Source organism: Arvicanthis niloticus, chromosome 7 (assembly GCF_011762505.2).
Source record: "Arvicanthis niloticus isolate mArvNil1 chromosome 7, mArvNil1.pat.X, whole genome shotgun sequence".
NCBI lineage: Eukaryota > Metazoa > Chordata > Mammalia > Rodentia > Muridae > Arvicanthis > Arvicanthis niloticus.
This window is the reverse complement of record NC_047664.1, coordinates 21,981,128-22,008,822: the sequence shown is the minus strand read 5'-3', so window position 1 is coordinate 22,008,822 and position 27,695 is coordinate 21,981,128. Positions and strand designations below refer to the sequence as shown.

The following is a 27,695-nucleotide window of genomic DNA, read 5'->3' as shown; positions in this document are numbered from 1 at the left end:
CTTTTGAAGCTCTTTATAGTCCACTATATATAGTATATATACCACCTTTTAACTTCTGATCCTCCTGCCCAGCCTCCTGAGTTATGGGATTACAGCTGTGACCACACCTGTGCTGACCCTTTCATCCTGGGCTTATCACCTCCTGGTGCACGTGAATTATTATGCTGATTCATGTAATGCCACTGATCCTGTAACTGAATTCAGCAGGGCTTTGCCTGTTGTGCTCTGTGGCCAGGATGAAGGAGCGTGGTGTCACTCTGTTGAGAGGCCACAGCACCAGGAGCCTGCCTGGTGCTCTGAGCAGGCATTTGTAGTGGTTCCTATGGCCAATGTTCTATCTGGTGATCTGGACATGAAGTCTGTCTATTAGTCAATGGATGACAACAAGGCAGAGGAAGGAGGGAGAGAGTGCATACTATGGATACACACACTTTGGGGACATGGACATCCAAAGTTGAAAAGAATAAATGTATAACTTGCTTTTAGGTTTTAAAAACTCATCAGTAGAAGTAGATGACCAAGTCTGACATGATGGCAGTTGGGGGTTACTCTTCTATGTGAGCTAAAGAGGCAGACTGGTCATCACTGGGGATAGAATTGTAGGCTAGGTTAGATGTCTGAAATAGAATAAGCATGAAGCCCATGTCAGTGGTGGGGTGACACCTGGTCCAGCCTGGGGAACAGTTAAGAGGCACCCAGCCAACGGGAGGACATTCAGGTAAGAATGTTGGGTACAGAGGAAGACATCTTGGGAAGAGGACTATGACAGTGACCTTCAGTTATGTGGGGAAAAGGATTAGGTTTACCCAACAGTAGGGGACAGCTTGAAACAACAGGAAGGTCATGGCGACACAGTGCTAGCAACAAAGCTGGGCTTCGGTCCTGCCTCTGGATACAGATGTGCTCTTGTGCATGTCAGTTTCCTTATTTGTGCTTCCATTTCTTCAGCCATGAGAATTGACTCATTCTTGGCCCTTAATATTTTGCAGCAACAGAGCCCTTTTATTGAACAGAATTTTCTGTAATCATTCAGCCCCAATAGTAGCCTAGGTTGTTACTATAAGACAACCCCTGGCTACACGTGTCACAGCTCTGATGCCTCTGGGGGTTCCTGGGAGAGGTTTAGGAGAGCACGGAGCAGCTCATCTTTTAGCCCTAAAAACATAAGACTCTGAAGTTGCTTCTACCTCAGTTTTCTTTTCCTTTGTGTATGGGGTCTACAAGCATACGTTTGAGGTCAAATTCAGGACATTATGTATGTGAAACATATGCTTGACTGCTGAGCTATAGCCCCATAATTTTTTATTCTATAGCCCCTTGTATTAGTCAGGGTTCTAGAATAGAAGAACTTAAGAGAATGAATCTCTATATGAAAGGGGATTTACTAGAATGACTTAACAGATTTCAATCAAGCTAATTCAGCAATGGTTGTTTATGAATGGAAGGCCCAAGAATCTACATATAGCCAAGTTGACAATTAAAATGGCCATCACACTCCTGTTATGAGAATTTTCATCTTGGGTGGGGAAACCATGTAACATACACCGCCCTCCTTATAAGGTCCCAACGACAAAGCAGTTTGATTCCACCACAGTTCTCTCCCCTGCCTCCCAAACACTTAATACATTTATTAGACATATTTATAGGGCATGGGGGAGGGGCTACTCACAGGAGCATAAATGATCCCCAAACAGCCTCACTGTAACATCTTCACCCGTATGATGTCTTCCCCATAGCTGTATAAATGAAGCCCAGTTCGCCTCGTCTTCCTCAGACTACACACTGTAGGCCCTCCTCGAGACCCAAAGGCCATGTGCAGTTAGGACCAAGTTGCATACAATTGGCTGGGTACTCAGTTGAGGGCCCCATAACTTCCCATGCTCCATTCTGTGAGAGATGTCCAGTCAGCAGGTGCAACTGTGACGAGTTGTAAGTAGGCACAGATGACCTTATGGACATGGTGGCTGGCAGGGGGTGGGGGGTGAGGGGGTGGGGGTGGGGTGGCTGGAGGTGTCAGTGTTGTACAGCAGCCCAGTTTCTTCTTATATGCCTCAAATATCTTGAAGCATCTGTCACTCTAGGCCATACTTACCTGGCAACCAAGAAGCTGCCCTCCACTGGTACATTCTAGTGGACACTGTAGGGTGGCACTGGTGGACAGCTTGTTCTCTAGCAAATACCATGCAACTTTTAACAGGGTGCTGGATCCCCTGGACCTGGAGCTTCAGACGTTTGTGAACCACCATGCAGTTGCTGGAAACAAAACTCAGGTTCTCTTCAAGTGCAACACGTGTTAACCACCGTGCCATCTCTCCACCTACCTCCCAAATTACTTTTTAGGAATTTTGTGCAAACATTTTCTTGGAGGGGATACTCCTATAAATTCTTAATGTTTTCAACATTCTGAAGATATGTTCTAATGAATCATGGGAATTTAAAATTTTTTACTTATTTTATGTATATGAGTATGCTGTCTTCATGCACACCAGATGGCGGCACTGGATCCCAGATGGTTGTGAGCTACCATGTGGTTGCTGGGGATTGAACTGGGGAACCTCTGGAAGAACAGCCAGTATTCTCAACTGCTGAGCCATCTCTCCAGCCCAAGGGGATTTCTTTTATGGTTTCATGTTGTACATGTAACAGCTGCCAAAAGCACTGATCCTGTTTGGTGTGTGTGTTTTGGGGATGTGCATATGTGTCACCACAGACGACATTCAGGTTGTTACCTTTCTCCCTTGTTTCTCTGTCACTGTGTAAACCAGGCCAGCTGGCCTGGAGCTTCTTAGATGAATTTATTTCATTTTATGTTGTGAACGCTTTGCTTGCATGTATGTCTGTGTAACACTGCAGTTAGTTACAGATGGTTGTGAGCCACCATGAGAGTAGAACCTGGGCCCTGTGTAGGAACAAGTGCTCTTGACCCACAACCATCTCTCCAGCCTACCAGATTATACTTCTTCCTGATTGTAACCAGGCAGAAGTCCTACCAAATTACTTCATTTGAAACAAAATTTATTAATTCTGAATAAAACCTCACATTCAAATGTGTGTTTTTCCTGAGATACTAAAGCACAAAGACAAAAGGCTACATTTCTTTTAAATTATTTTATTATTGTATAAGCTAAAAGGAAATTTACACACTGAAATCTCAGAAACCCTGGGCATGCACGTTAACCTGGTTAGAGGCTCTTCTACATCTCTCTTTTTTTCCATAGGAATTTCCCCAAACATTTAAAACCCATAGTTTTTTTGTTTTTTACTGTATATACAGCCTAAACCATAGCAATCTATGATTATGTCATTTTACACTGTGCAAAATCCTCAAAAAATAGTGGTATGACAGAACAGGAAGATCTCGACAAATTTCATTTAAGACATTCATATAATTTGGTCCTTCTCCAAATCACACCAATTAAAACAGGCATTCTCTTTCAAGCCCCCAATCACATTCTGACAGTGATCCACACCCCACAACCAGTGAGCATTGGTGGAGTGACCTCTGAGAAGGTCACACAGCAATATGCCTGGTGAAAAGACTGAAAACAAAACCCAGGAAATTGAACAAAAGCCAGGTCTAAATCAAACCCATCACACACAAAACTGAAAATCAAACAAGAATTCTGAAGCTTTTTTGTGATAGTAAAAGTAGCAGACCATGGGACAGGGAAATTAAGCTGTCAGTGCAAAGGGAAAAGACTGAAGGGGATTTCAGACAGTGGAGATTTGAGGTTTTAATTTTCTTTTTTTATTTCAAAAGTTTTTAAGAAGGACACCACCAGTGTATTTCACAAAGACATAAATGTATACACCCCAGCAACACAAAAGAATAAATCTTCAAAAATGTTCATCCCCAATTATTTACATTTTTTTCTAATATAAATTTAGGACTTCAGTATGTAAATAAATATACATTACTATGTATACCTTTCTAGTGTGGCTTACCAACAAATCAGCTGAACTTGAATGTTTTTATTTTTAAATTACAGCAGATATGCTTTTGATGGTAGGGAAGGGATGGAGGAAAGGACAGAGGATTTTAAAATTGTCCGATTCAAACAGCTATGCGTCTGCTTGTTCTTGGGAGCTTGTGGAAGGTGTCAGTGTGGCTGGGAACATCAACACCTTGGCATGCATGAAGGTCAGATCGGGAAGGCTGGCAATCACCTTCACGGCTTCTTCACTTAGGTGTTCCTCTCTTTTTGGTTTCCTATCAGCCAATGAGAAAAGACAAGTGTGTTAAGGGCACTGTGCTGCAGATCAAATGGAAAAGAATTCATTGTCAAGGTCTGTGGTCTTGGGCATCTGACCAGCTTCTCCTCTGCTCGTGGCTTTTGTTGTTGTTCCTGAGATCAAGCATGCAGACGATTATCCACATGCACATGTACTTAAGGCTGGAACCATCTACCCAGCAACAATTTTCAAGCATGTTACCAAGCACAAGGATAGCGCTAAAGCCTTGATAACAGTCGGCCCACCTGGATTTCCCCTCTTACTGCAAAAACTACCAACATTACCTAACTAGAAAGGTGTGGTAAACCATGGTAAGTCATTTAACCTCAGGCTTTCTTAACCTACTGGGGAATTCCAGGAGAGAAAGCCTTCAGCCAAACTGGGATACAGGTGGCAGCATGAGAACTGGGTACAGGCAGGAACCTGGGGGTGGCGGTGGGGGGTGGAGGGGAATGTGCAAACCTTAAAGGCCTCTGGCCTTGTCGATAATGTCTATTTAACCATATCTCCCTCACTCTAACAAGTAGTCTGAAGCATATTACAAGATGCACAAAACTCCTGGTGAGCTAGTGGGCAGGCTGGAGAAAATGCCCAATGAGGATCAAGTATGGCTGAACAGTACACAAAGCCATCAACACCACCCAAGTCCATACAGGTGGTTAAATATGCTGAAAGTATCATTATAGTCACATAGTTAATTTCAGACCAAAGATACTTTGACTACAGAAAGCCCAATTCTTTCTTTTATGGTAATCATACCAGCAGAAGAATCAATATTCAACACAGTTCTAATGTTTCTTAGAAGAATACAATAACAATCCTGTATTTTAAAAAAATTAAAATTTATATTTTAGATTGCCCTTAATGGTAATACATCAGTGGATGCTTGAGGAACTAGTAGATAACTGCAGCACTTCAAAGTCAAACGTCAAAGTCCCAAAGTATTTGTTAGCCACTAGTTCTTTGGCTTGTACAATTGTCACTTAGTGGCCTCTCTGTAGCTAGCTGGCCACACACTAATTTAAATTAGAAAATAACCTTTCTCTATGTTAGGTCAGTTGAGCAAGAAGACTTAACTATTTCACACCGAGAAAGAACTTGGGTTTCTGTAAAAGCAGAGTGAGTGCTAGTGATGCAGTCAGTGGTACAGTGCTAGCCTGGCATGCACAGGGCCCTGGGAACAATACCCCAGCACAGCCAGGCACAATAGCACATGCCTGTAGTCCTGGTGGCTACTGGGAAGGTTGAGACAGGAGGATAGCATAAGTTCTGGAATTCTAGGCCGTAGTGTCCTATGCCAATTTGGTTTGTACAAAGTTTGACATCAGTTGGTGGCTACTCCACAGTTGGTACAAGGTTGTCTAAAGAGGGACAAACTGGCCAGTCAGAAACAGCATGTCAAAATACCTACCACAGATAAACAAGAAAATACAACATATGGGAAGAGAAGACCACATCAAGTTTCTTCACATGCTCAAAGGCCTTAGACAGGAGTATGAGGGACCCACATGGGAGGAGAGAACAGACTCCCAGAGGTTGTCTTCTGACCTTCCCCTGTGCATCAAGGCTCACGCATGGAACCCATCACCCCTGACAAACACTAAACACGATTTTAGAGGTGGAAAGAGAAAGGAGTGTTCCTCGTCAAATGTGTTCCCCTAACCCAACTATGGCTTCTTCACTCTTAGAGACAGAGCTCTGCTTTGTGGCCTAGGCTGGTCTCAAGTTTGTGTTCCTCTTGCCTCAGCTTTGTGAGTGCTGAAAGGACAGATTTCCTCAGCATATCCACTGCAACTACCGCCCTAACTTTCTTGTCCAGTGGCTCTTCATAGAGCTTTCCCAGTCGGCCTGTGATGGACTGTCAAGAGCCAACACACATTTGCTAACCTTTACTTAAAAAGAAAAAGAAATAAATTCTACAGATCAACACACCAAGAAAGCCTTTTGAAATCACATTGTGTGCCGCCTGTGTTCCCAATACAACTAGGACAATCACACACGGCTGGGCTGGAGCTCTGCTGGGAACAACTGCCTAGCATGTGTGAGGCTTTCCGTTTGATTGGCGGAGGTGGGGGCAAGAAGAAATTAAAAAAAAAAAAAACAAAAAAAACAAAAAACTTCTGCTCCTGCAAAACAAAAACAAAAACACCACCACCTCAAACTCCCTCTGGTACTTTATAACTTTAAATTCTAATATTAAGATGTGGATATTTTTCTATTTTCAAACAAAACCTTCTTCCAAATGAACCCCAAAGTTGGTAGCTTTCTCTCAACTTACTTCATTTTAAATGTTCAAGTGGGTCTGAGGAAACAGCTCAGTGGTAGACCTAGAGTCTGCAAGGCTTTGGGTTTGTTCTCTAGTACTCCAATAGCAGAGGTCACATATTATCACAGAGACTCTCTGGCAGCTACAGCTTCCCTCCTAGACATGTGCTGCAATTTTAATGTATTCATTTATTTCAGAAGAAGATGAAGAAAGTTTAGTGTAACAGGTTGGGCGATACAGTCTGTCTTGAAGCATGGACATGAAGGTGCGGGGCTGACAAGTGGAGTAGAGCTCCTCCTACTGGCACAACAGATGAACTGTCAGGACTGGTTAGAACTGCAGGGAAAGGTGCGGAAGCAGCAGGACTGGCTCAGAGACAGCAGAAAGTAACAGCACCACTTCTACAACTGGGGTGTCAGCAAGGGGTGGGGGGCAACGCAGGGCAATGACAGCAATGGAGTGAACCTGTGGACAAAAGGACCTACATGCTCCAAATCTATTTCCTGGAATGGTTAAAGGCATCTACAGTCAGCAGCCTTTAAAAATCGTTAGTGTCTGCTGGATGCCCAGGGAATAAAGTAAAAGACACTCAGTCCTCTAAGTCAAGGTGGCACGGCAGCACACACTTTTAATCCCATCATTTGGGACTCTGGCAGGTGGTTCTCTCCAAGTTCAAGGCCAGCCTGGCCTACACAACAAGTTTCATGACAGCCAGGCCTGAGCACCAAGTCCCTGTCTTAAAAACAACCCAAGAACAACCCAAAGAGATTGCAATAATTCAAGTTTAAGTTAAAAAAAAAAAAAAACAGAAAAAGATGTTTCTTATGAAAGAATTAACTTTAAAAGATAAATCTAAATGGTGTCTGTCATTTCCTATTCAATAGGAAATTCTAAAATTCCCAAAGTGGGCAACTGACATACAAACGTCTCTCTTTAAGATGCAGATGGATGATGATGATCTGGGAAGCGGAGAAGACAGCTGAGCAATCAGAACCTGCCCTCTACACCAAGAACTGGTTTATCTCTGCTTAACGTGTCAAAGCACAGTTACTTAACTGTGTTAAACCCTAAGCATAAGGTCCATGTGACACCGCTTGTCTCTGGCTCTGACGGCAGGAGACACTGTCCCTGGAAAGGGCCCCTGAGTCTGGTAAAGACATTCACGATAGCTCAAGTCAGGCAAGCAGTAGCAGAAGTTTTGAAAATTAAAACTTTACTCTGTCTTAGCTTCAAAGTGAACACAGCAGATTATGTGACACCAGGAGAATGAAACCGGTTCTGGAAAATGCTTTTCTCCCTAATTATGAAAGGATAGGGATGCCCCTGGTGGCGGCAGCAGCATCAAGGCTTAATCAGAATCATCTTCTATGGGGGTGGGGAGAAGAAAACTTCACCTGTCAGTCTTTTCCAATAAAGTTCAGCATAACACATCCATTTGGTGTTTTCTAGGCTTTGCCATCTACTGGCTTTAAGATCCAAAGTCAGTGTAACACAGAGGTACTACCTCTTGCATGTTTTGCTTGTGGCAATTTAAACCAGAATACAAGGTTAGGGCAAAGTTTAGGTTCATTTACCTGGTCGACGTGCTTGTCTTTTCCACTGTAGACATGAGCTTCGCAAATGCATCAGTCACTCTGAGGCTTGAGGTGGAGGTCTCCAGCTTAGCAGTTGTTAACTCATACAACTCTGGATCCACACCTTACAGCACAAAATGACAGTGAGTGAGGGCAGGCTGTATGGGTCATAGTGAGCTACAAGATGTAACAGCAACACTCTATCCACACGTGAGTCTGCATAAGCATCACTCATTGTCATTGTCAGAGCGAGTGCTGCTCTTCTGAACGTGAGAAGTCATTACTAAGTGTGCTGCATGAGGGTGTGCATGCTACAAGTGGGTAGAGCTTGCATGAGAGCACGCATGCTACAAGTGGGTGGATGCCAGATAACTTTGTGCAGCTAGTTCTCATCTTCCACCCTTACAGGGTTTCTGGGGATTGAGCTCAGGGTTACCAACTTGGGCAGCAAGCCCATCACCAGCTGAGCACTCTCTGTTTATTTATTCTTATTTCGTGTGTGTGTGTGTATTTATGTATGCACATCATATGCATGCCTAATGCCTGAGGAGGCCAGAGGGGGGATAGGAGTCCCTGAAACTGGAGTCACAGACGATTGTGAGCTACCATGTAGGTGCTGGGAATAGAACCCAGGTCTTTTGCAAGAGCAGCCAGTGCTCTTAACCACTGGGCCAGTTATCTAGCCTCATGTTTTTCTTTATTAAACGGTAGGATTTGAAGTATCTATAAAGGGAATACATTAAAACCCCATTTTGAAATAAATGTTGTATGCAACTGATGCCTTTCAAGTGCTTCAAGAATTCCCATCCCTCAGTTTTGTTTTCATTTCTGACATATAGTATTTATAAATAGAATGAGCATGCTCTAATATTCTCAAAATTTTTTATTTTATCTTATTTTAAGACAAGGTCTTACTCTGTAGCTTATGCTGGCTGTGACTCATGACAATTCTTCAGCCTCTCCTTCCTGAGTGTTAGGATTACAGGTGCGAGTCACCACACCTGACCTCCAACATTCTCACTTTAAAAAAAATATTTATCTTTATGTGCACTGGTGTTTTGCCTGCATGTATGTCTGTGTAAAGGCATTTGGATCCCCTAAAACTGGAGTTAGAGACTGTTGTGAGCTGCTGTGTGGGTGCTGGGAATTGATTCCAGGTCCTTTGGAGGAGTGGCCGGTGCTCTTAACTGCTCTCTCCAGCTCAACATCCTCAATTTTTAAACTGGCTAATGAACCTAATTTTGAACCTTGCTCTGATCTCATCAAAAATAATTTTTTTTCTTTTAAGACTCTGTTTTTTTTTTTCTTTCATGCCAGAAACTTGGAGATTAATATAAAGTTTCTAGTATAGAGAATGATTTGGTAATTTGGTTATCTTAGCCATGACTAAAGAGATGCACAATTATTTAAAGCATCAAATTATCACTAAAAATTGACTGCATGTTCTTCAGGTAAGAGGTAGAGTGGGCAAACACATCCAGAACGTGGCTAAGAGTACTACTCTTGGAGAAATGAAAACGCTCATTTCCAGGATCTGTTATGTATGTGCAGTCTGACTTTAAATCTGGGAGCCAGCAGCTATAAATAGTCAGCTAGAGGGACAGGAAGGGAGCTAAGCTGGGGCTATAGTTAAGCATCAGTTTACAAAAAATGCTAGCTTCTGCAATATTTTTATTTGTCTTTCTTCTTTGAGAGAGGGCATTACAATATCACTCTGGCTGGTCTTGACCTCCTGAGGTTCAGGAGATCCTCCTGCCTCAGCTGCGACTACAAATGTGCATGGCTGTACTTGGTTCAATTTTATTTTCTAAGAAACGCCTATGAGATTAGGCAAAAAGTATAATAAACTCAAGAGCAAGTTCTCTCCTTTCTGAACCAATTCTTCGATGAGCACAGATGGACCTCAGATGTGAGAGTCAAACGAGCAACAGCTTCCACGGTGACTGAGTCCCACGGGAGGAAGGTGCATGCTGACTCCCACGGGCTTAATGCTCACTAATGTACACTTTCAGGACATACTTTAAAAATGTCTGCTTTTCTACTATAAGCATACAGGCCAAAGTTAAAATGTATGAAATTGTAGACGTCTACATAAAGAGCAAATGAACCAAAACTGTTTATCTCTTCCACTGTTGAACGTGAGCTTCTAAGTACCCACAGTACTGAAGGTGAGACCTGTGTGTGTGTCATGCAGAACAACTGCATCCTGAGTTAACAGCAGTTTATCCAGTACTGGACACCCAGCTGCCAAGCAGTAAATGGTAGATTAAAAAAAAGCACTGACAATGACAGAAGAAAATCACCTTTCTACCCCAAACAACATCCTCCCCTCCATAAACTGTCCCCAAACCAAAAAATGACTGAGATTTGTAACAATTACAGTTAACGTTTTCAGAAACAAGGCAATTATTTACTATAAACTACAAAGAGTTTTTAATGGAAGTTTTTTTTTTAAAGCAGAACCTTAATGAGGCACAGCTTAACTACACAATTAAAGTAGCCAGCCAAATTATATGCCAATCTTCTAAAAATCACACACACACTAGTTAACAGCAAGCTAAGAAAAAATGACTTTCCCATAAACAAGTTTAAAAAGGACAACAAGTGGTAAGTTGGAACACTAAAGGAGGAGTTGGTACCTGAAGCTGGGGGATGTTTTAATGAAACCCATTAACAATAGAAAGCCAAGCAAATTTACTGTAACCAAATTTACACAGCAGCTAGGGCATACTGGTAAAAGCCCAGAGTTGAAGGTTCCCAGGGCACAGACTGCATTGGACCATGCTGTGCTCACATCCACTGCAGCCTTAAATTTTTCAGACTGACTGTCTTGCAGCTGTATCCCCAGCCCAATTATCAGGCCATCTTGGCAATTCCTTAAGCAACCAGGTTATCTGTGCTCCAACAATGCTTTTTAAACAAATATAAAATATAAGCACATTTGAAATCTAATCCAAGCTTTTAGCAGCCAAAAAAAAAAGCAATTTCTTTTTCATTATAATGCAGACTGACCAAAGTTAGCAGAGAGAGAACTTGGGGAACTCTTGGCTTCCCCCTTTACCTCTAGTAAGTATCATGACAATTTTAGCTCCTCCAGGATGTTCCATAAGTCAGATTATTATTAGCAGAACTTTAAGTAGTAAAGTATCAAATTTAAGTAAGTAGCAAAACTGGATACAGACTTTTTTTTTCATATACTCTCAATTTTGAAAACAATGAAAATGAAAACTAGGAGCTTAGATGTGAGAAGTCTATTCATTCCACCCGGGATCTGTGGGCCTTCTCTGTGGCAGGACTGCCCTTAGCTGACTGTTCTTCCTTCATATCCATGGCTGATAAACCACTCAAGTGGGTGGCTGGGCTACCTAATCGACTCACCTCAAACAAAACACCCCCCTAATTCTCAGGAACCCAAGCTAGCTACAAAACTGGCCACTAGTGGACACAGAAGGGAACCCTCAATATGCATTCCAGGGGTTAGCATTTACCCCAGTAGCTGTCTGATGTTCAATGATTACCACCAGATCACAACTTTGGGATGACAGGGATTCATTAAAATCATATTCAATAAAATGTAAACATTAAAATGCCATTATAATTTTCATCTTTTATTCGGTTAGAAAATGACAAAGTACATTAGTCCTTTGGTCAGTGAACTAGGGCACAGCACTAACAGGTCTAGTAAGCTTCATTTTTACCCGTTAGGTTCATAGCAATTACTTTCTACTGTTAACTTTTGTTAACACTTTTTATTCTCCATGGAAACTAACAGTATGCTTTCTATTTAAGAGCTACATAAAAATAGCAATTTTTAAAATATGGGACTATATAACTACATGCTAGATTCCAATCTTCTGGATCAATTATGTATTTAGCAGCACTAATAAAAACTAATTAAAATATTAGAATTTGTAAAAGTAACATTATTATAGACACTATATATAATATGAAGCCATCTTTGTGTACTAAAACATTCTTATCTCACTAGTGTTACTTTCAAATGGCTTTATAGAATATGCTTTCAAAATAAGCATATAAATACATTTTCTATTTAGAGGGGGTGAAAATCAAAACATTCTTAGCTGTCTAAAGCCATCAGGGTTATTTATTGTAGAAACTGCTTTCAGCTCTGAATATAACCCTTTGAGAAAGTTTTCCTAAAAATATATTTTGTGTAAGTTGTTGTTTCTTACAATCAGATGTAGCTAGATGAAGGAAAGGTACTGGAGAGAACAGAGTCTACCTATTTCCTTGTTTATAGGAAAGTCAAATGTCGTCATGCTTTTAGTAGATAACCACAACTATGGTTAAACGCTCTGCTGACCTGGGATTGTGCTGCTGCTAGAGCTACTGTCATCCACGGGCCCAAAGAAATCAAGGTTCAGAAGAGTGGAACCTCCACTAGCTTGGAATTCAGTGACCGTGTTGGTGGGCAGCCACACAGAAGGTAAGCCAAGGGAGGAGGGGTTACGTGTGAAAAGGGGTAAGACACACACTTGAACATGCAGGTTATAATTAGTAGTCATTACACATTTTAAAAAATCAACATTAAAACAATGTGTACAGCATTAGGTTTTCATAACTAAAGTAACAATTTAACTCAATGTAGATTTCCTGGTGTACAATGTAAATAATGTAACACTTTGTTAGGTTTTTGTTAGAAGTCAGTTCTTTCAATCAAAACTGAAAAGCATCAGAAAGACCAGAGAAGGCATACTAGTTAAAGGGAAACAATACTTAATCTTAACCCAACATTAAATCATTACATGCCCAATATTCCACGTTAGTTTCTATGAACAATTTCTGGTTTCTAATGAGTGCTTTTTAAAAGAATGACAAAGTTGTGAGTTTCAGGACATGCACCAATACATTCACTTATTTAAAATAACATACTATAGATGTAACTGCCCTACCCTGATGCACAAGCTGTACTGTTCCCCTTTAACTCTGCAACAGTAATCACAAGTAGTATACATTTTTAAAGGAATTGTTAATAAAAAGCATGATGATTTGACTAAAAGACACCAGACAACAGCAAAAGGTACATCCAGGCTTTCCTTCAGCGGACATTCAATTGATGGTTTCCAGGTATCCTAGGATCCCAGCTCTAAGGAGAAGCTGGCAAGAGTATCTCAGGCAATGGCATGGTAAGTACTACTGAGATGACAGTGATAGTGTTCTAGACAATGGCTCAATCATTTACGAAGCAATTATAAATCAGGGTCCATGGAAAACCCATAGCATGGACTCTAACGTTAGCACTGTGTGTTAAAGACCCTACAGTACTTGCATAAGTTATTCTCTTTTAGAGTTTAAAAGTTGTAAGAAAACCCACTGATTTCTGGAACTGCTTTGTTAGTACTTGGAGATAAGTTTAAAAATAATCATGAAAATCATTCATCTTCCATTTGCATTTAAGTGCTCTATAAAATGCTACTGAATCTGAAAACTATGTTAAGTCAATAAATACGGATCTGTCTGCACACTGGTTCTGGTTAAGTGAATAATTGTGCTTTATGCTTTGGAGCAACTGCTAGCTACAAGACTTTGTATCTAAGAAAATTTCACAAAGTAAAGCTATAAAACATTCAAATAAATTGGTCCTAGCTAAAATATCATTTAAACTATCTAATTTTGACTTAAGATAAAGAAACTAAAACTTTACCTTATTCTTACTACCAATACTTGGGCATTAATATTGTTGATAACAGTAATGGCTGGTATCTTGAGCAATTGCTATTTAGAAAGAAAGCCTGAATTTCCAAAGATAAGAATAAGAAGTTATGTTCAAACAAAAAAGGCAATCAGCAGAGAGAAGTCTGTCTGAACTGTGTAGCTTTCTTAGCTCTAGCCCTGGTGCTAGAGGCTCTACGGAGAGACGTACCATCTAAAGGGTTAGTAAGGCCACTGCTACTCCAGTCAAACTGGACAGGTGGGAGAGACTCCTAGAGTTGAAAACCAAAACAAAAAAAAAAACAGAAACAACAACAACAACAAAAAAAAACAATCAAAATTAATCAGTATAGGTAGTAGCAACATAAAGATTTCTTAAAAACAAAGCAACTCCCCCAAAAGTACAACAAGACCATTATACAACAATGTACCTATTGACAAAGTTTGGATAACTACAATTTCAGGTTATCTGCAAATATTAACAAGTTGAAACTGGAAAACTTATGAACAGTATGCTTACTGATACTGTGTTTTAAACTGTTTCAAGAAAAGGATTTAAAATAGACTTTTTTTTGGCTTAGTGATTACATTTATTTAAATACTAGTCATGTAATACTAACATAAAAAACAATGCAACAGAGAAGGAACTACACTGAAAGTGACTGAAGATGAGAGTAACTACTAAGTAACTAGTTATGGACATCTTTACTAACTTAGCTGGTCTCCTGACATAGAATAAGAATGAACAGAGTCCAAGGGCTCTAGTTCTTTACAAGTTTCCTGATTTCAAAAGAAAAGAAACTGTGCACCAAAAACTAGGATGCAGACTTTTTTTGGTCTGTTTTTGAGACAAGGTCTTCCTGTGTAGTTCTGAAGTATGGCTGGCCTTGGACTTGCTATGTAGACCAGGGTGTCCTCAAACTCAGAGATCTACCTTCCTCTGCCTCCTGAGTGCTGGGATCCTTTGCCACCATGACTGCATGGAATGTACATTCTTAAGGTGTTCATTTTCAGATATTTAATTTAAAGTGTGTGTGTGTGTGTGTGTGTGTGTGTGTGTGTGAGAGAGAGAGAGAGAGAGAGAGAGAGAGAGAGAGAGAAAGAGAGAGACAGACTGACCGACCGACCGACTGACTGAATGACTGACTGACTGACTGACTGACTGACTGTGTTGTGACCAGAGGAAGACACTGGACATTTTCTACCTTACTTCTCTCAGACAGAGCCTGGTTTCTCACTGAACTGGGGCTAGGCTGCCAGTCAGCAAGGTCCAGGATCCCCCAGTCTCTGTCCTGTATAGCATCAGGGTTATAGCCTCAGAATGAAATACCCCTTTTTATTTGAGTGTGGGAGATTCAAACTTAGGGCTGGATGCCTGCACACAGCCAAGTATTTTTAACCTACTAAGCCATCTCTTTGGTCCAATTAATATATTTTTGAGACAAGGTCTTGCTAAATTTCTCAGGATAGTTTCAAACCTGTGGTCCTTGTGCTTAAGGCTATTCAATAGATGTAGGTATATGCCCCCATAACAGGTCAGGTATTTATTTTAGTCAAGTTCTCTGACTTAGAAATTACTTAAAGTCAGATTTTCTTTCTTTTTCATTTTGAGACAATCTTGTTAAGTTGCTCAGGCTGGTCTTAAACTGACTATGTAAAGCCGGGCTGGTTCTTAAACTCCACTCCTGTTCAGTCCTCCAATTGTGATCAGAGCATGCACAAGCATGCCTTGGGAGATTTATGAAATAATGCACTGAAATGAATGAATTCTTTTAAGTGATTAGACTACTCTGGAGTTTTCAATTTCATACCATGAACTGAACAATGGTAAATAGCGAATAGAAGGTAGTTGGCAAATGTTCTTCACTTTAACGAGTTTTTGTTTTCTCTTTTGGTGACTATGCTAACAATGCTTATGGAAATAACTTGTGCTCTCTTAGGCTGTTAAGTACCAACATGCTGTTGCTTATTTCCTTGCATGTCATTGGCACTGCTAGCCATGCTTCACTGTGAGGAAGGCACTGTCACAACATAACACTTACTTTCTTTCTGGGTAAAGACACTATCACCTGTGGACAGGAACATAAATTAGTTCTTCGGGGGCAACACTATAACTGTTTTGGTAAAACAGGGACAGGCAGACTAATAAAAATCAAGTACAGCCTGTCCAGTGTGGAGGCCGAGAAGGAAGATATAAAGCCAAGTAAAAGGCTAACAACATTAAGAGATGCCTGGGATGGAGGATGGTGGGACTGAGGGAGTGTAACTATGCGGTGTCGCTCGCTGTGCTGTGCTGTGCTGAGCTGAGCTCAGCTCTGCAGTGAGAGAGGAGTTTTGTATGTTGACTGTGGGGTGTTACCTGTATCCACACTTGTGACCAAGGGATACATAAGTATATAAATTAATCGGTAACTTATTCCTGATTATACCTCGTATTTATTGTAATTATGTGAATGGTAGCCAAGGACTACATAGGTGGACACACAGGTCTTTGTTCTATCTTTAAAATACCATGGATATCTAATAATTTCATGTAAGTTAAAAATAATTCTGAGGAAACCCTAGTTTATATCTTACCTAAAGATTAATAAACACTTAGGGAAAAATCTTTTTTAGCTAATTGTAAAGCAAACACACCTGGGCAGATCTAACTTACTCTACTTTTGGAAAAGAGAGACCTTTAGTGGTTATGTTCAACAATGAAGAACTGGGCAGAACCTAGGTTTATACAACAATAACATTTCTGGACAAATGGCTCTTTTACAAACATTTATGTTACTGATATCAATGAGCTGGATAATTAGAACTATTTCATTGATTTGCTGAAATTCTGGCTTTTTATGGGTGTTTATGATATCTTGAGGACAACCAAAATTATGATAATGCACCACTAAGTGTGAGTCAACATTTAGTGGGAATGAGGAAGATGAAAACAGAATACTTCATAAGTAAGGCAACCCAAGGAGCCACCCATAGAGAGAAGCCTTTGCAACAGCTTTGTGTAATGTGCAATGAATGATTCCTGCAGAAACGGAAGCACTAGAGAAACGAGGCAAGAAATAGAACAGAAACACGGAGGCTGGAGAAAGGGGACCTCATTCTAGTCCTGCTGATCATTGATATGCAACTTTAGGGAAGTCATTTAACCTTTTCAAGTATGTTTCTTATTGAAATGGGTGCATGGTATAAAATAATCATCCCGAACTCTGATTCACAACTAAAATAGCTCCATCAAGAGGCTGAAGTGAATGGATGACTGGGTGGATAACTATCAGTCAGACTTGCCTGTATACAATGAAACATGTGTTCAAGACACCTGTCCTCTAGAAAAAAAAAAAAAAACAAACCAAACCACCACCACCAAAAACCCCACTCTAGTGTCCCCTCTAAGACTGTTACCTTTTGTTTGGTTTTATTTCTGATCTGCTGAATTTCACACTTTCATGGGTTAATTATGAGTCTCCCTTTCCCCTTGAACTCAGTATGTACCTGCCGCAGCCTCCCGAGTGCTGGAATTACAGGTGTGTCAGTACACTTGGCTCAAAGTTTTAAATCCCCGAACAAGAGAAGCAATGGTTGCAGGACTGACAAATGCTGCTCAGGTTGAGAGGGAAAAACCCCAACATAAAACAAGTGTTTACATTGGAACAGGGCAGGTAACTGACAAGGATTTATGCAACTGTGGTTTGCTTGACAGTGCTATTCAGTGATGCTAAATATGAAAACACATGAGGAGTCTGTGGTACATGGTTTCTGGGGGAAAAAAAAGAAAGAAAAATGAGGGACTGAACAGGTATTTTCTGAAATGATTTACAGACTTCCATCATTACAGGCTATGATTAAAAAAAATGCATAACCACCACAAGATGCAACAGGGTTATTCTATGAACCAAGAAAGTACATAGATATTACACATGACATGCTAAGGACTACATAAGACACATGACTTTATACAAAGAAAATCCTTATAATGCAGCCAGGTGCTTACTTTAACCTGAACCATAGGTATGGGGCCAAGCAATGATTGTGCCATTTGGTGATGCCAGTTAAGCAGCTCAGCACAAAATTCTCAATTAAAATACATGCACTTCATTTGGTATCTGAAATATGCTTTTGGTTAAGTCTGAATTAAGTTATTTTAGAATATAACATTGTATAAGGACATGACTAGAAGATGTGGATCTAAATGGCAAGGGACAGCTAACCAATGAGATAAGCAGTAGTTATGGGGATGCTGTATAGAAAAGGAAAGAGCAGAGAGGAACAGCTAACACTCAGTGTCTCAGTAGTGAAAATGGAAGCTCCATTTTCAATAAGTATGGCAAAGCAGCTACCACTGTAGGGATGAGGATGGTGATCAGGTGGAAGGAAGTGCGATGTGGCCGATGATGTAGGCGTCAGCACAGACAGAACAGGCCTGCGAGTAAGCATGGGGGCGGGGAAAGGTGGAGCTAAGACACACTGCCCAACCATCCATAAAGACAGGCAACACCCATGACAGGCCAGCCACCTACACCGAGCCTGCAGTGTTCTGGCTTGGGAGTGAAGTTTACTTGACACACCCAAAGAGTAAACCACAGTGGCTGGGGGGTGGTGGTGCATACCTTAATCCCAGCACTCGGGAGGATCTCTAAGTTTGAGGACAGCCTGGTCTACAAAGCAAGTTCCAAGACAGCCAGGGCTACAAAGAGAAGCCCTGTTTCAAAAGACCAAACAACAACAAAACCCACAGTGGCATATAATAGTAAAAACAGGTGTTTCTTAAAACATACTTGAAAGGGTTGGACCTATATTTATACATCATTTTCTAAAGTATGTTCTTCAAAATACTACTTCTACAAAAGCATGATCTTCCCCTCCTGAACCCTGGAAAACAGGTCCTGTGGTCAAATAAATTTGAGAAATTAATTAAAATTACATAGCAGCATTTACTGCAGTGCTCAGGGGTACTGAACGTGTATTGTGAATCTCCAAGAATGGTTATAAGGGTATAATATTTTCCCCAAACTTACTTTATCCTGGAGCACTGCTTTAGTGGGGTATTGCTACAGAATATACATTTTGGAAAGAACCGTCCAAACATACATTTGTTAGCTATAACTTAAGAGTGTTAGTACAAATGTAGTACTTCCTAGTGTTTGAAAATCTGGCATTTATTATATTTGTGTCAGTATTTATGATCTTAAAATTGAAGACTATGACTTGGACTTGTTTAAAAACTTACTAATAATAACCATCTTGTTTTGTATTTTATCTTTTTATTTTTGAAAATTACAGATAATTTGTTCATTGTAGTCTAAGAATGTTAATTAACAATAAAAAACATGTCCACCTTCAAGTTTTAAAAATATAAAAGACATATTAAGGAAAATAAATCAGTATGTGTGACTATGTGTCCATATAAATGCATAATCACTTGCACACATATGAATATTTTACCTGGAATGGATCAGATGTACACGTGTTCATTTCTGGTGTCATAATGGTTGTCTGACCAATAGAAGCAATTTTTTCTGCAGCAGATAGTGGTTTCAATGGTTCCTTGGTAGGCTCTAACATACCCTGAAAAAGGTTATAAGTCATTAATTGAAAAGGGATCAACACAAAGGTTATAATTATGGCAATGTAAGAGAATAGAATTTTTTTCAAATAATATATATAAAAGATTATTTTAGAATAAAATTTTTTGAAGTCAAATCTTCCATCTTAAATAATATTTTACTTTATGCTACTTAAGACACTAACATTACATGAAAAGGCAATATTTATAACATAGTGGTATGTTGAAGGTATATGTCTTTTAGTGTGAATTTAATATGTTTAAATCTGAGCTGATGTCTCAATACTTAGATTCTGGGTCTGGCAGCCATTTCAGAGGGCAAGACACTCTATGTACTCCACTGGATCTGAAACAATTCAAACATACTTTTTTTTTTTTTAAGTAAAAAAATGAGAATATTGTAGATGGGTATAGAAACAAACAAACAAACAAACAAACAAACAAACAAACAAACATTTGGTATCAAGGCTCCACCAAGCACGAAATGGGTAATTCAGGCCAACAGCACAAAGAAGCAAGGCTTTGACATACATGAATCATAGCTGAAGACCAGAGTAAAGTGCTTACGTCTTCTGGAGACCAGCCAAACAAAACCAAAGAACCTGATAAGCTCTTACCCTAATTATTAATATTATTCCTAATATTAATACATGTGACAGGCTTCCATGTAGTAGAAAGATGAAAATTAGTTCTTGGTCAACGTTGCACCACATGTATATTATATAAGTCTTTAATATGCTTTTATAAAAGAAAATATATTTGGTATTTATTAGTGTCAGCCAAATTTCTTAATTTGAACTATGATTTAAACCAGTGGTGCCCAAGTTGTGGTTGCCAATAAACAGCACCTAAAACCTGATCAATATATAAGCTCTCAAGCTCTGCCTGGATGACAGAAAGCGGGAGACTGTGTGTCTTTTTGTTTTTTGTTTCCTCCTCCTTCTTTTTGAGAAAGGATTTACTCCAGGTTGTCCTGCAGCTCATTCTGTAGATTAGGCTGGCTAGCCTTCACCTAGGATGTCACCTCCCTAGTACTGAGATTAAAGGCATGCACCACCATACCCCACCCACGGAAATCTATGTCTTAAATCTTTCAAATGATTCTGATGAAGCTGGAGAACCAGAAACTTAAATGACTATTTCAGGTGCAGTCTTCCACATGAAATGCGACACAGAAGAAATACAGGTATAATTAAACTTTTGTATCAGAGACAGCACTGGATAAAGTACTGGCTTTGCAAGCATGAAGAGCCTTACTTAGTTCAATGCTTACTCGGGTTTTAAAAGGCAGGAGTGATGACACTTATTTACAATTCCATGCCTGGGAAGCAGATGGGCTGAGATTTATAACCTGTACCCCCATTACCCACCCACATCTACACACAGAAATCAGATGAAATTGGGAAGCTCTATTTATGTTCATTAAATACATTTAGTATTTTAAAATCTTAAAATCAGTAATTTTTTTATTATTATAGGCAATAAAGTTCGAAAATGAAGTGTAAATTTTACCATTAACTCCTCATAGGGCTCTGAGCCAGCTAATGTGCATGAAGTAAATTCTGCTGACAAGCTTACCAAATTGTCTATAAGTGAAACTCCTAGTCCAACTCAGACCAAGAGACTATAATATAACAACCTCTCGAGTACTATTGTTTGAGAAAAAAAGAAATCCAAATAACCAATAAATTAAAGAAAAGTTCTGGACTGTATTTATCTAGAACAAAAAAGCATACAATCCAAGGTAAATAAGAGAGCATTAACTGATTAAAAAAAATCCTCAGGTGCAGAATATTCCACAACAAACTGAAAAAAAAAAAATCATAATGTCCTAGCTCGCCGGGCAGTGGTGGTGCACGCCTTTAATCCCAGCACTTGGGAGGCAGAGGCAGGCGGATTTCTGAGTTTGAGGCCAGCCTGGTCTACAGAGTGAGTTCCAGGACAGCCAGAGCTACACAGAGAAACCCTGTCTCGAAAAACCAAAAAAAGAAAAAAGAAAAAAAAAAAAAAAAAAAAAAAAAAAAAGAGTAAAAAGAGTATATCTTGCTCTTGTAGAGGACCTAGATTCAGTTCTCACATGGCGGCTCACACCCACCTGTAACTCCAGTTCCAGCAGATTTGATGATCTCTTTTAGCTCTGTGGGCACTAAACATGCATGTGGTACACGCACACACACACTCACACACACACAACAATCACACACATAAAATAAATCTAAACTTTTCAAGATAGTGTTTCTCTGTATATATAGCCTTGGCTGTCTTGGGACTCATTCTATAGACCAGGCTTGTCCTTTAACTCAGAGATATGTCTGCCTCTGCCTCCCAAGTGCTAGGATTAAAGGCATGTGTCACCAGATAAATGTAAACATTTTTATATTTATTTATTGTATAGAATAGAGTTTATTCAGGGCATGGGGAGGGGAGTTAAGTAGAGGCAGAGAGATAGAGAGAGAGAGATAGAAGGAGGAGGAAGAGGGGGAAGTGGAAGACGAGAAGAGGAGGAGGAAGAAGAGAAGGAGGAGAAGGAGAGGAAGAAGAGGAAGAAGAGGAAGAAGAGGAAGAGGGGGAAGGGGAAGGGGAAGGGGAAGGGGAAGGGGAAGGGGAAGGGGAAGGGGAAGGGAAGGGGAAGGGGAAGGGGAAGGGGAAGGGGAAGGGGAGTAGAGGCCAGCCATGAGCATGTGGAGAGATGGGGGAGGGGAATGGGGAAAGAGCAGGAGCAGGAAGGGAAGAACAAGAGAGCAAGAGTTTAAACATTTTAAAAAACCAGATCTATATATGTGTGCATGCATGTATGTACATAAGTGTAGGTTCCTGTGGAGGTCAGAACAGGTTACTGAATCCCCTGAAACTGGAGTTCCAGGTGGCTGTGAGTTGTGGGCACTGAGAACCAAACTCAAGGCCTCTCAAGCACCAGAGTTTTGTGTCACCCAAGCTAGTTTAGAACTTATGTAGCCTGGCTAGCCTCAAACTTGTGGCCATCCTCTGCCTCGGCCTTCCAATGGGTGAAATGACAGGTAAGAGGCATCACATCCAGCTTTTAAATGTCTCCTAAAGTATACTTTCTGCCAAATGTAGTGATCTACACCTTGAATTTTAGCATCTAGGAGGCAAAGACAGGCAGGTAAATCTCTGTGCCAGACTGTTCTACAGAGAGTCCTATGTCAACCGGGTCTACATAGAAAGACCATGTCTCAAGATAAACAACTACTTTTTTTTTTCATGTTATAGAAGATGATTTTATAAAATAAATGCAATCAATATGTACAGAAATATTCTGTACTTACCAATCCTGCTGCATACATGGGCACTATAACAGGCTGCTTCTTATTGCCAGTGAACAGCTATTTATATTAGGGAGAAAGAACATTTATTTAGAGAATGATTTGTCTGTCACACAATAAAATTGTTTCTAGTATGCTTACAGTGTTTTATTATATTGTGAATAATGAACTCAATTAGCTAAGCTTTATATATGGGCACATATGTATGTGCATTCTACATGTGTGCATACATATACACACATGTGTATATACACACACACATGTGTATATAGTAATCCAGTCTAATTTTTCATTTTATAATTAAGGGAAAACAAAAATTTTCAAAAATAAGAAATACTTAGAGCAGTGGTTCTCAACCTGTAGGTCATGACCTCTTTGGAGGTGAACAACCCTTTCACAGGGGTCACCCAAGACTATCCGAAAGCACAGATATTTACATTATGATTCATAACAGTAGCAAAGTTACAGTTATGAAGAAGCAATGAAAATAATTTTATGGTTAGAAGTCACCACATGAGAAATTGTATTAAAGGGCTGCAGCATTAGGAAGGTTGAGAACCACTAACTTTAAAGGAACATTATGATGTCTTAAAATTGCCTAATCAAAGTAAGTTAACGTTTAAGCCAGTCCTTTTTCTGTAGAGCTAGATAATCATAGCTCAAACAGGAAAACAGAGAATTTAAAAACCACACAGGTTTATTCAAGAATTTTTCAAGATTCTAACAAACTCACAATGTTTCGAGTGTCTATTCCCAAGGAGCACAAAAGCTTCTTGTTGCTATGTGAGCCACCCCACTGGTATCGCAAACCGTGTGCATCATGAATATCCTGCAGTTCGGTCCATACATCCCTCAGCTCACTGTAAAGGCCACAAAGAAGACAACAAGAGGTTACTCCAGCACTTTCAACATAAACCTCACCTGCAGCACACTGATAATACACTATGTATTGTAGTGAATATCATATCTAACTTATCTTGTATTAACTGTTATCTCAGTGCAATCAAGAGCTAGCACTAACAATAATTAAAAAGGTAAGCTAAATTTATATGAAGGGATACAGTCCAGGAACTAACTTGTTTTAAAAAATAAGATTATTTATTTTACATGTCTAGTGTTTTGTCTGCATGTGGGTATGCATATGTACCACATTTGTGGCCCATACCTTCAGCTGGAAGAGGGTGCCAGATGCCCTGAGCCTGGAGTGATGGTCAGCTGTGAGCCACTATTTTGGTTCTGGGAACTGAAACTAGGCCTTTTGCAAGAGCAGTAAGTGTTCTTAGCTGCTGAACCATCTCTCCAGCTTGTTTTTTTGTTTTGTTTTTAATAAATTGTAAAAACAAACAACAATAAACTCCAGCATTTAAGGGCTGGGGCTATAGCTCATTGGTTGAGTTCTGCCTTGCATGCCCAAATCCCTGGGTCCCATCCCCAGCACTGAGTAACTTGGCATGGTAGTGCAGGTCTACCATCCCAGGACTCAGGAGAAAGAGGATCAGAAATTCAAATTCATCCTTGGCTACACAGTAAGTTCCAGGTTAGCCTGTAATACATGAGACACTATTTCAAAAAATTAACATTTAAAAGAAAAAAATCACTTGGCATCACCATTTTAATTTAATAGAGTTACTCAACATTTGGGTCTTTATTTTTGTGTTTGAGACAGGTCTCATTATGTAGCTCAGATGAGCTGAGCTCTGGATCGTCTTGCCTCAGCCTCAGAGTGCTGGAATTATATGCTCCCATGCCCAGCTCTCCACAAGTCTTCATTCACAAAGGTGCAGTTATATTATATACTTTCCTATTTTTCCCAGATTATATTTCTGGACTGCATATGTACAGCAGTGCCTCTGTCACATCTGTCACTCTCATGCCTTTTTTACGGTTTTCAGTTACCCATGGTCAACTATGGCGGAAAAATATTAAAGGAGAAAATCTAGTAAGACAGAATACATTAATATTTAATTAAGTGCTATTAAGAGTATCTCATTTATCTGAATTGTCTCACATCACAGTTCAATAAGGTATGCTGAGAGATCATATTCACCTCTTATTACAGTTTAATCTTCTATTAGTTATTACTGATAATCTCTTACTATGCTTAATTTATAAATGAAGCTTAATGGATATACAAGGAAAAAAAACAGCATAAATAGAGATTAGCACTATTCGATATTTTAGGCATCTTCAGGATATCAGAACACATTCCTTGTAGATGACAGACGGGTTGCTGACTTTGCCAATGGCTACATGATACTTGGTTAGGTCCATGTACCATCATTTGTTTAGCTATAACCTACAGCTCTCAGTAAGATGTCCTTTCCTATCTGGATAATATTATTGGGCTGGCAGTGACCATCTTTTAGTATTTTATTGTGTATATTATTGTATGGCATATTATTTCCTTAGATTAAATCTCTTGGAAAGGGATTTGTACACACATCCCCTTTTCCTTAGAAATCACTAAACAAGAAGAAAAAGAACAAAAACCAATCTTAATCTTGAATGGAATCAAGACAAGTGGAAGCCTGTATAAGAAATACTGAGGCCATAAAGAGAGACAAACAAGTTACATGTGACTTAGTTAATAGAAGAGAGGAAACACTTGAGAAGGAAAGGATACTTCCAGAGGCAAGAATGAGAAAGTATAAAAAGACTAACTAGAAATGGAATGACTTCGAAATCAAGTAATTAACAAGAAGGAGTTCTAGGAAAGGAACACAGAGGCCAAGGAGAGACAGTAGTTGTAAAGGCAAAACAATAAGGAAGTGTTCGCTTCTGAAGAACAAGTATCAGTGTAATGAATGGAAAGACTCACATCAAGACAGTTGGTTGTAAAACTTCAGATCAGTAACAACTACTTTACATCTGTGTTAACAGGATATAGTAAACATGTCTTTTGCATTCACCCTAACAGGCTGTATCAAGTAGGACAGGCTATAAGGGAAGCCTTAAGATGACTGTTATACAGAGGCCTAGGCTGAACCACTCTAAAACTTGGGAGGGTGAAGAGGGATAACAGCCTGACAAGTAAAATTGTGTAAATAGGCTCTTAGGGGGCGGAGGGAGATGTAGACAGTAAAAAGGAGACTGTGGAGTGCTTGGGAGCACAAGTGTTTTAGGTTGCAGACTGTTTTAGATTTTGGAATATCTGTATAGACTTTATCACTTCAGCATTTGAAAGGCTTTAAAATTATAAACTTTTTTAATATCATGTCAATGTTCAAAAATGTGTAGATTAAAAAAAATCAACCTCTTCCTTTTTTCAGTGCTGGAGATCAAACCTGGGGCCTTGCACAGGCTCATTAGCAGGTGATCTACACTGCTCTACACCTCTACACAGCTCCCACAAGTTTCACACAAATCCAAGAAGGGATTTCCAAATTAGGGGTGCTCATCTTGCATAAGGTTCAGTAAGACACTGTATAAAAGGAAACAAGTGTGTATTTAGCAGTGTTTAGATAGCATTTATACAGTTAAAAGGAAAATACAAGATTTAAAATGTTAACAGAGGTGTGATACATGTATATGGAGCTGGCGAGAACGGACTAGCAGAAGGTCTACACTGTCAGTCAAATCAAGTGTGGGACACACCTGTAATCTCAGCACTTGGGAGGCTTTTGCGTTTGAGTGCAGCCTGGACTAACTATATAGTCCAATAGTCAGACTCTGTCTAAAACAAACCCCAGTTCACTTATCACCCTACGTAGTCAGGAGGGAACACAACAGGCTGATTCAAATGTTGATTTAAAAACATCAAAAGAAACATCTCAGAAGTAGAGAAACAGGGATTTTCCCCTTTAAGTCTTTTTGCACATGATTAGGCTTCTATAATTATAGTATTTTAAAACAATGCAGTGAGATAGCTTTACAAATTATAACAACTGAAACTAACAGTCACTGTTCCCCAAGAAAAGCTTCCACTTACCCATGTTCAGCTAAGGCCTCTCTTGTTTTTACTGGTGAGTTGTTTCTTTCCAGCAAGTTCTTCAGGGAAGTAACTTCCTCTTCGGCATCGGGGACAAATACAGAAGGAAAACAGGCTTCGAAAATTCTCTCCAACCGGCTGAGTAAAGCTGTCTGAATCAACCCCCAAAAAGTTCACTTTCATTTCTTCAGTTTTAATGATGACTTAATTTTAGCATGTTTGTGTGTACACACACACACACACACACACACACACACACACACACACACACACGCACACGGAAGGAAATCAACACTCAAGTACAGAAAACAATGTCAATGACTCCTCTGATGAAGTAATCATGTGCTGCAGCAGGCGGCAAGTAACTGCAGGAAGCCACCAGGCATGCAGCCACTGGTACTTTCTATGTAGTAGTGTCTTAGTCTGTTACAGAGGAAAAGTCATTACTCTGCTGTGTAGTAAAGATAGTAACTTCCAAGTTTGAATAATCTTCCAAAAGCTAAAGTAAGCCCTTCCCCCCCCACCAAAAAATCCAATAACAAACCCCTCAGGCACCATTTATCTTCTCTCCATTACCCAGGTAGCAGAGTAAGCACAGGAAGGTGGATGTCTGGGGAAAGTAGGCTACCCATGGCTAATGAGAACCATTTTTTTGACATAAACACTTAACTGTGAAAGCCTTTTTGAAATAGCACTGCTGCAACAAATGCAGAACACAGTAAGAAAGAGTGTCTCGATTTAAAAAAATAAACAATTGGGGGTCTGAAGAGGTGGCTCAAGTCATTAAGAGCGCTTACTGCTCTTCAGAGGCTCGGGTTCAGTCCCCACACCCACATCAGGGAGCTCACAACTCCAGCTCTTCATGGGCACCTGTACTGACATGCACATGCCCAAACACACCTACACATACTTAGAGATAATAAATCTTACATCTGTACATGAATTTATTCCCTACGTAGTGGTGGTGAATATGCTGTGGTGGAAGTCCCAGGAATTAAACAGCTCTTCTGGCTTGGCAGCAAGCATTTTTACCCACAAAGCCATCCTGATGGCCTGAGCATCTCAATTTTACTGATAAGAAATTCACTAGCTCTTTATTACTCTGACATTCCATATTATCTTTAATAAATCTCATTTCTCTACTTACCTTGAGGTAAAACCTGCATATTTCCTAGAG

The 27,695-nt window shown here is 39.9% G+C and overlaps 1 protein-coding gene across 7 annotated transcripts in view; it reads right to left on the bottom strand.

Moving 5' to 3' along the window:
• Positions 1–3,093: 3,093 nt before the first annotated feature.
• Positions 3,094–27,695, bottom strand: part of Aftph (aftiphilin) — a 53,522-nt gene continuing 28,920 nt past the window's right edge. For 3 of the 7 annotated variants that reach the window (XM_034508386.2, XM_076938070.1, XM_076938071.1), the window contains exons 3-10: positions 26,519–26,670; positions 23,324–23,450; positions 22,594–22,650; positions 19,186–19,308; positions 13,958–14,018; positions 12,398–12,568; positions 8,074–8,197; positions 3,094–4,210 (exon numbers count right to left, since the gene is read on the bottom strand). In XM_034508386.2, the coding sequence (XP_034364277.1) occupies positions 4,063–4,210; positions 8,074–8,197; positions 12,398–12,568; positions 13,958–14,018; positions 19,186–19,308; positions 22,594–22,650; positions 23,324–23,450; positions 26,519–26,670 (963 nt within the window). In that variant the 3' untranslated portion in view covers positions 3,094–4,062. The remainder of the gene's footprint in view (positions 4,211–8,073; positions 8,198–12,397; positions 12,569–13,957; positions 14,019–19,185; positions 19,309–22,593; positions 22,651–23,323; positions 23,451–26,518; positions 26,671–27,695) is intronic. The other 4 variants (XM_034508389.2, XM_076938072.1, XM_034508387.2 and 1 more) reach the window with 3 other exon arrangements.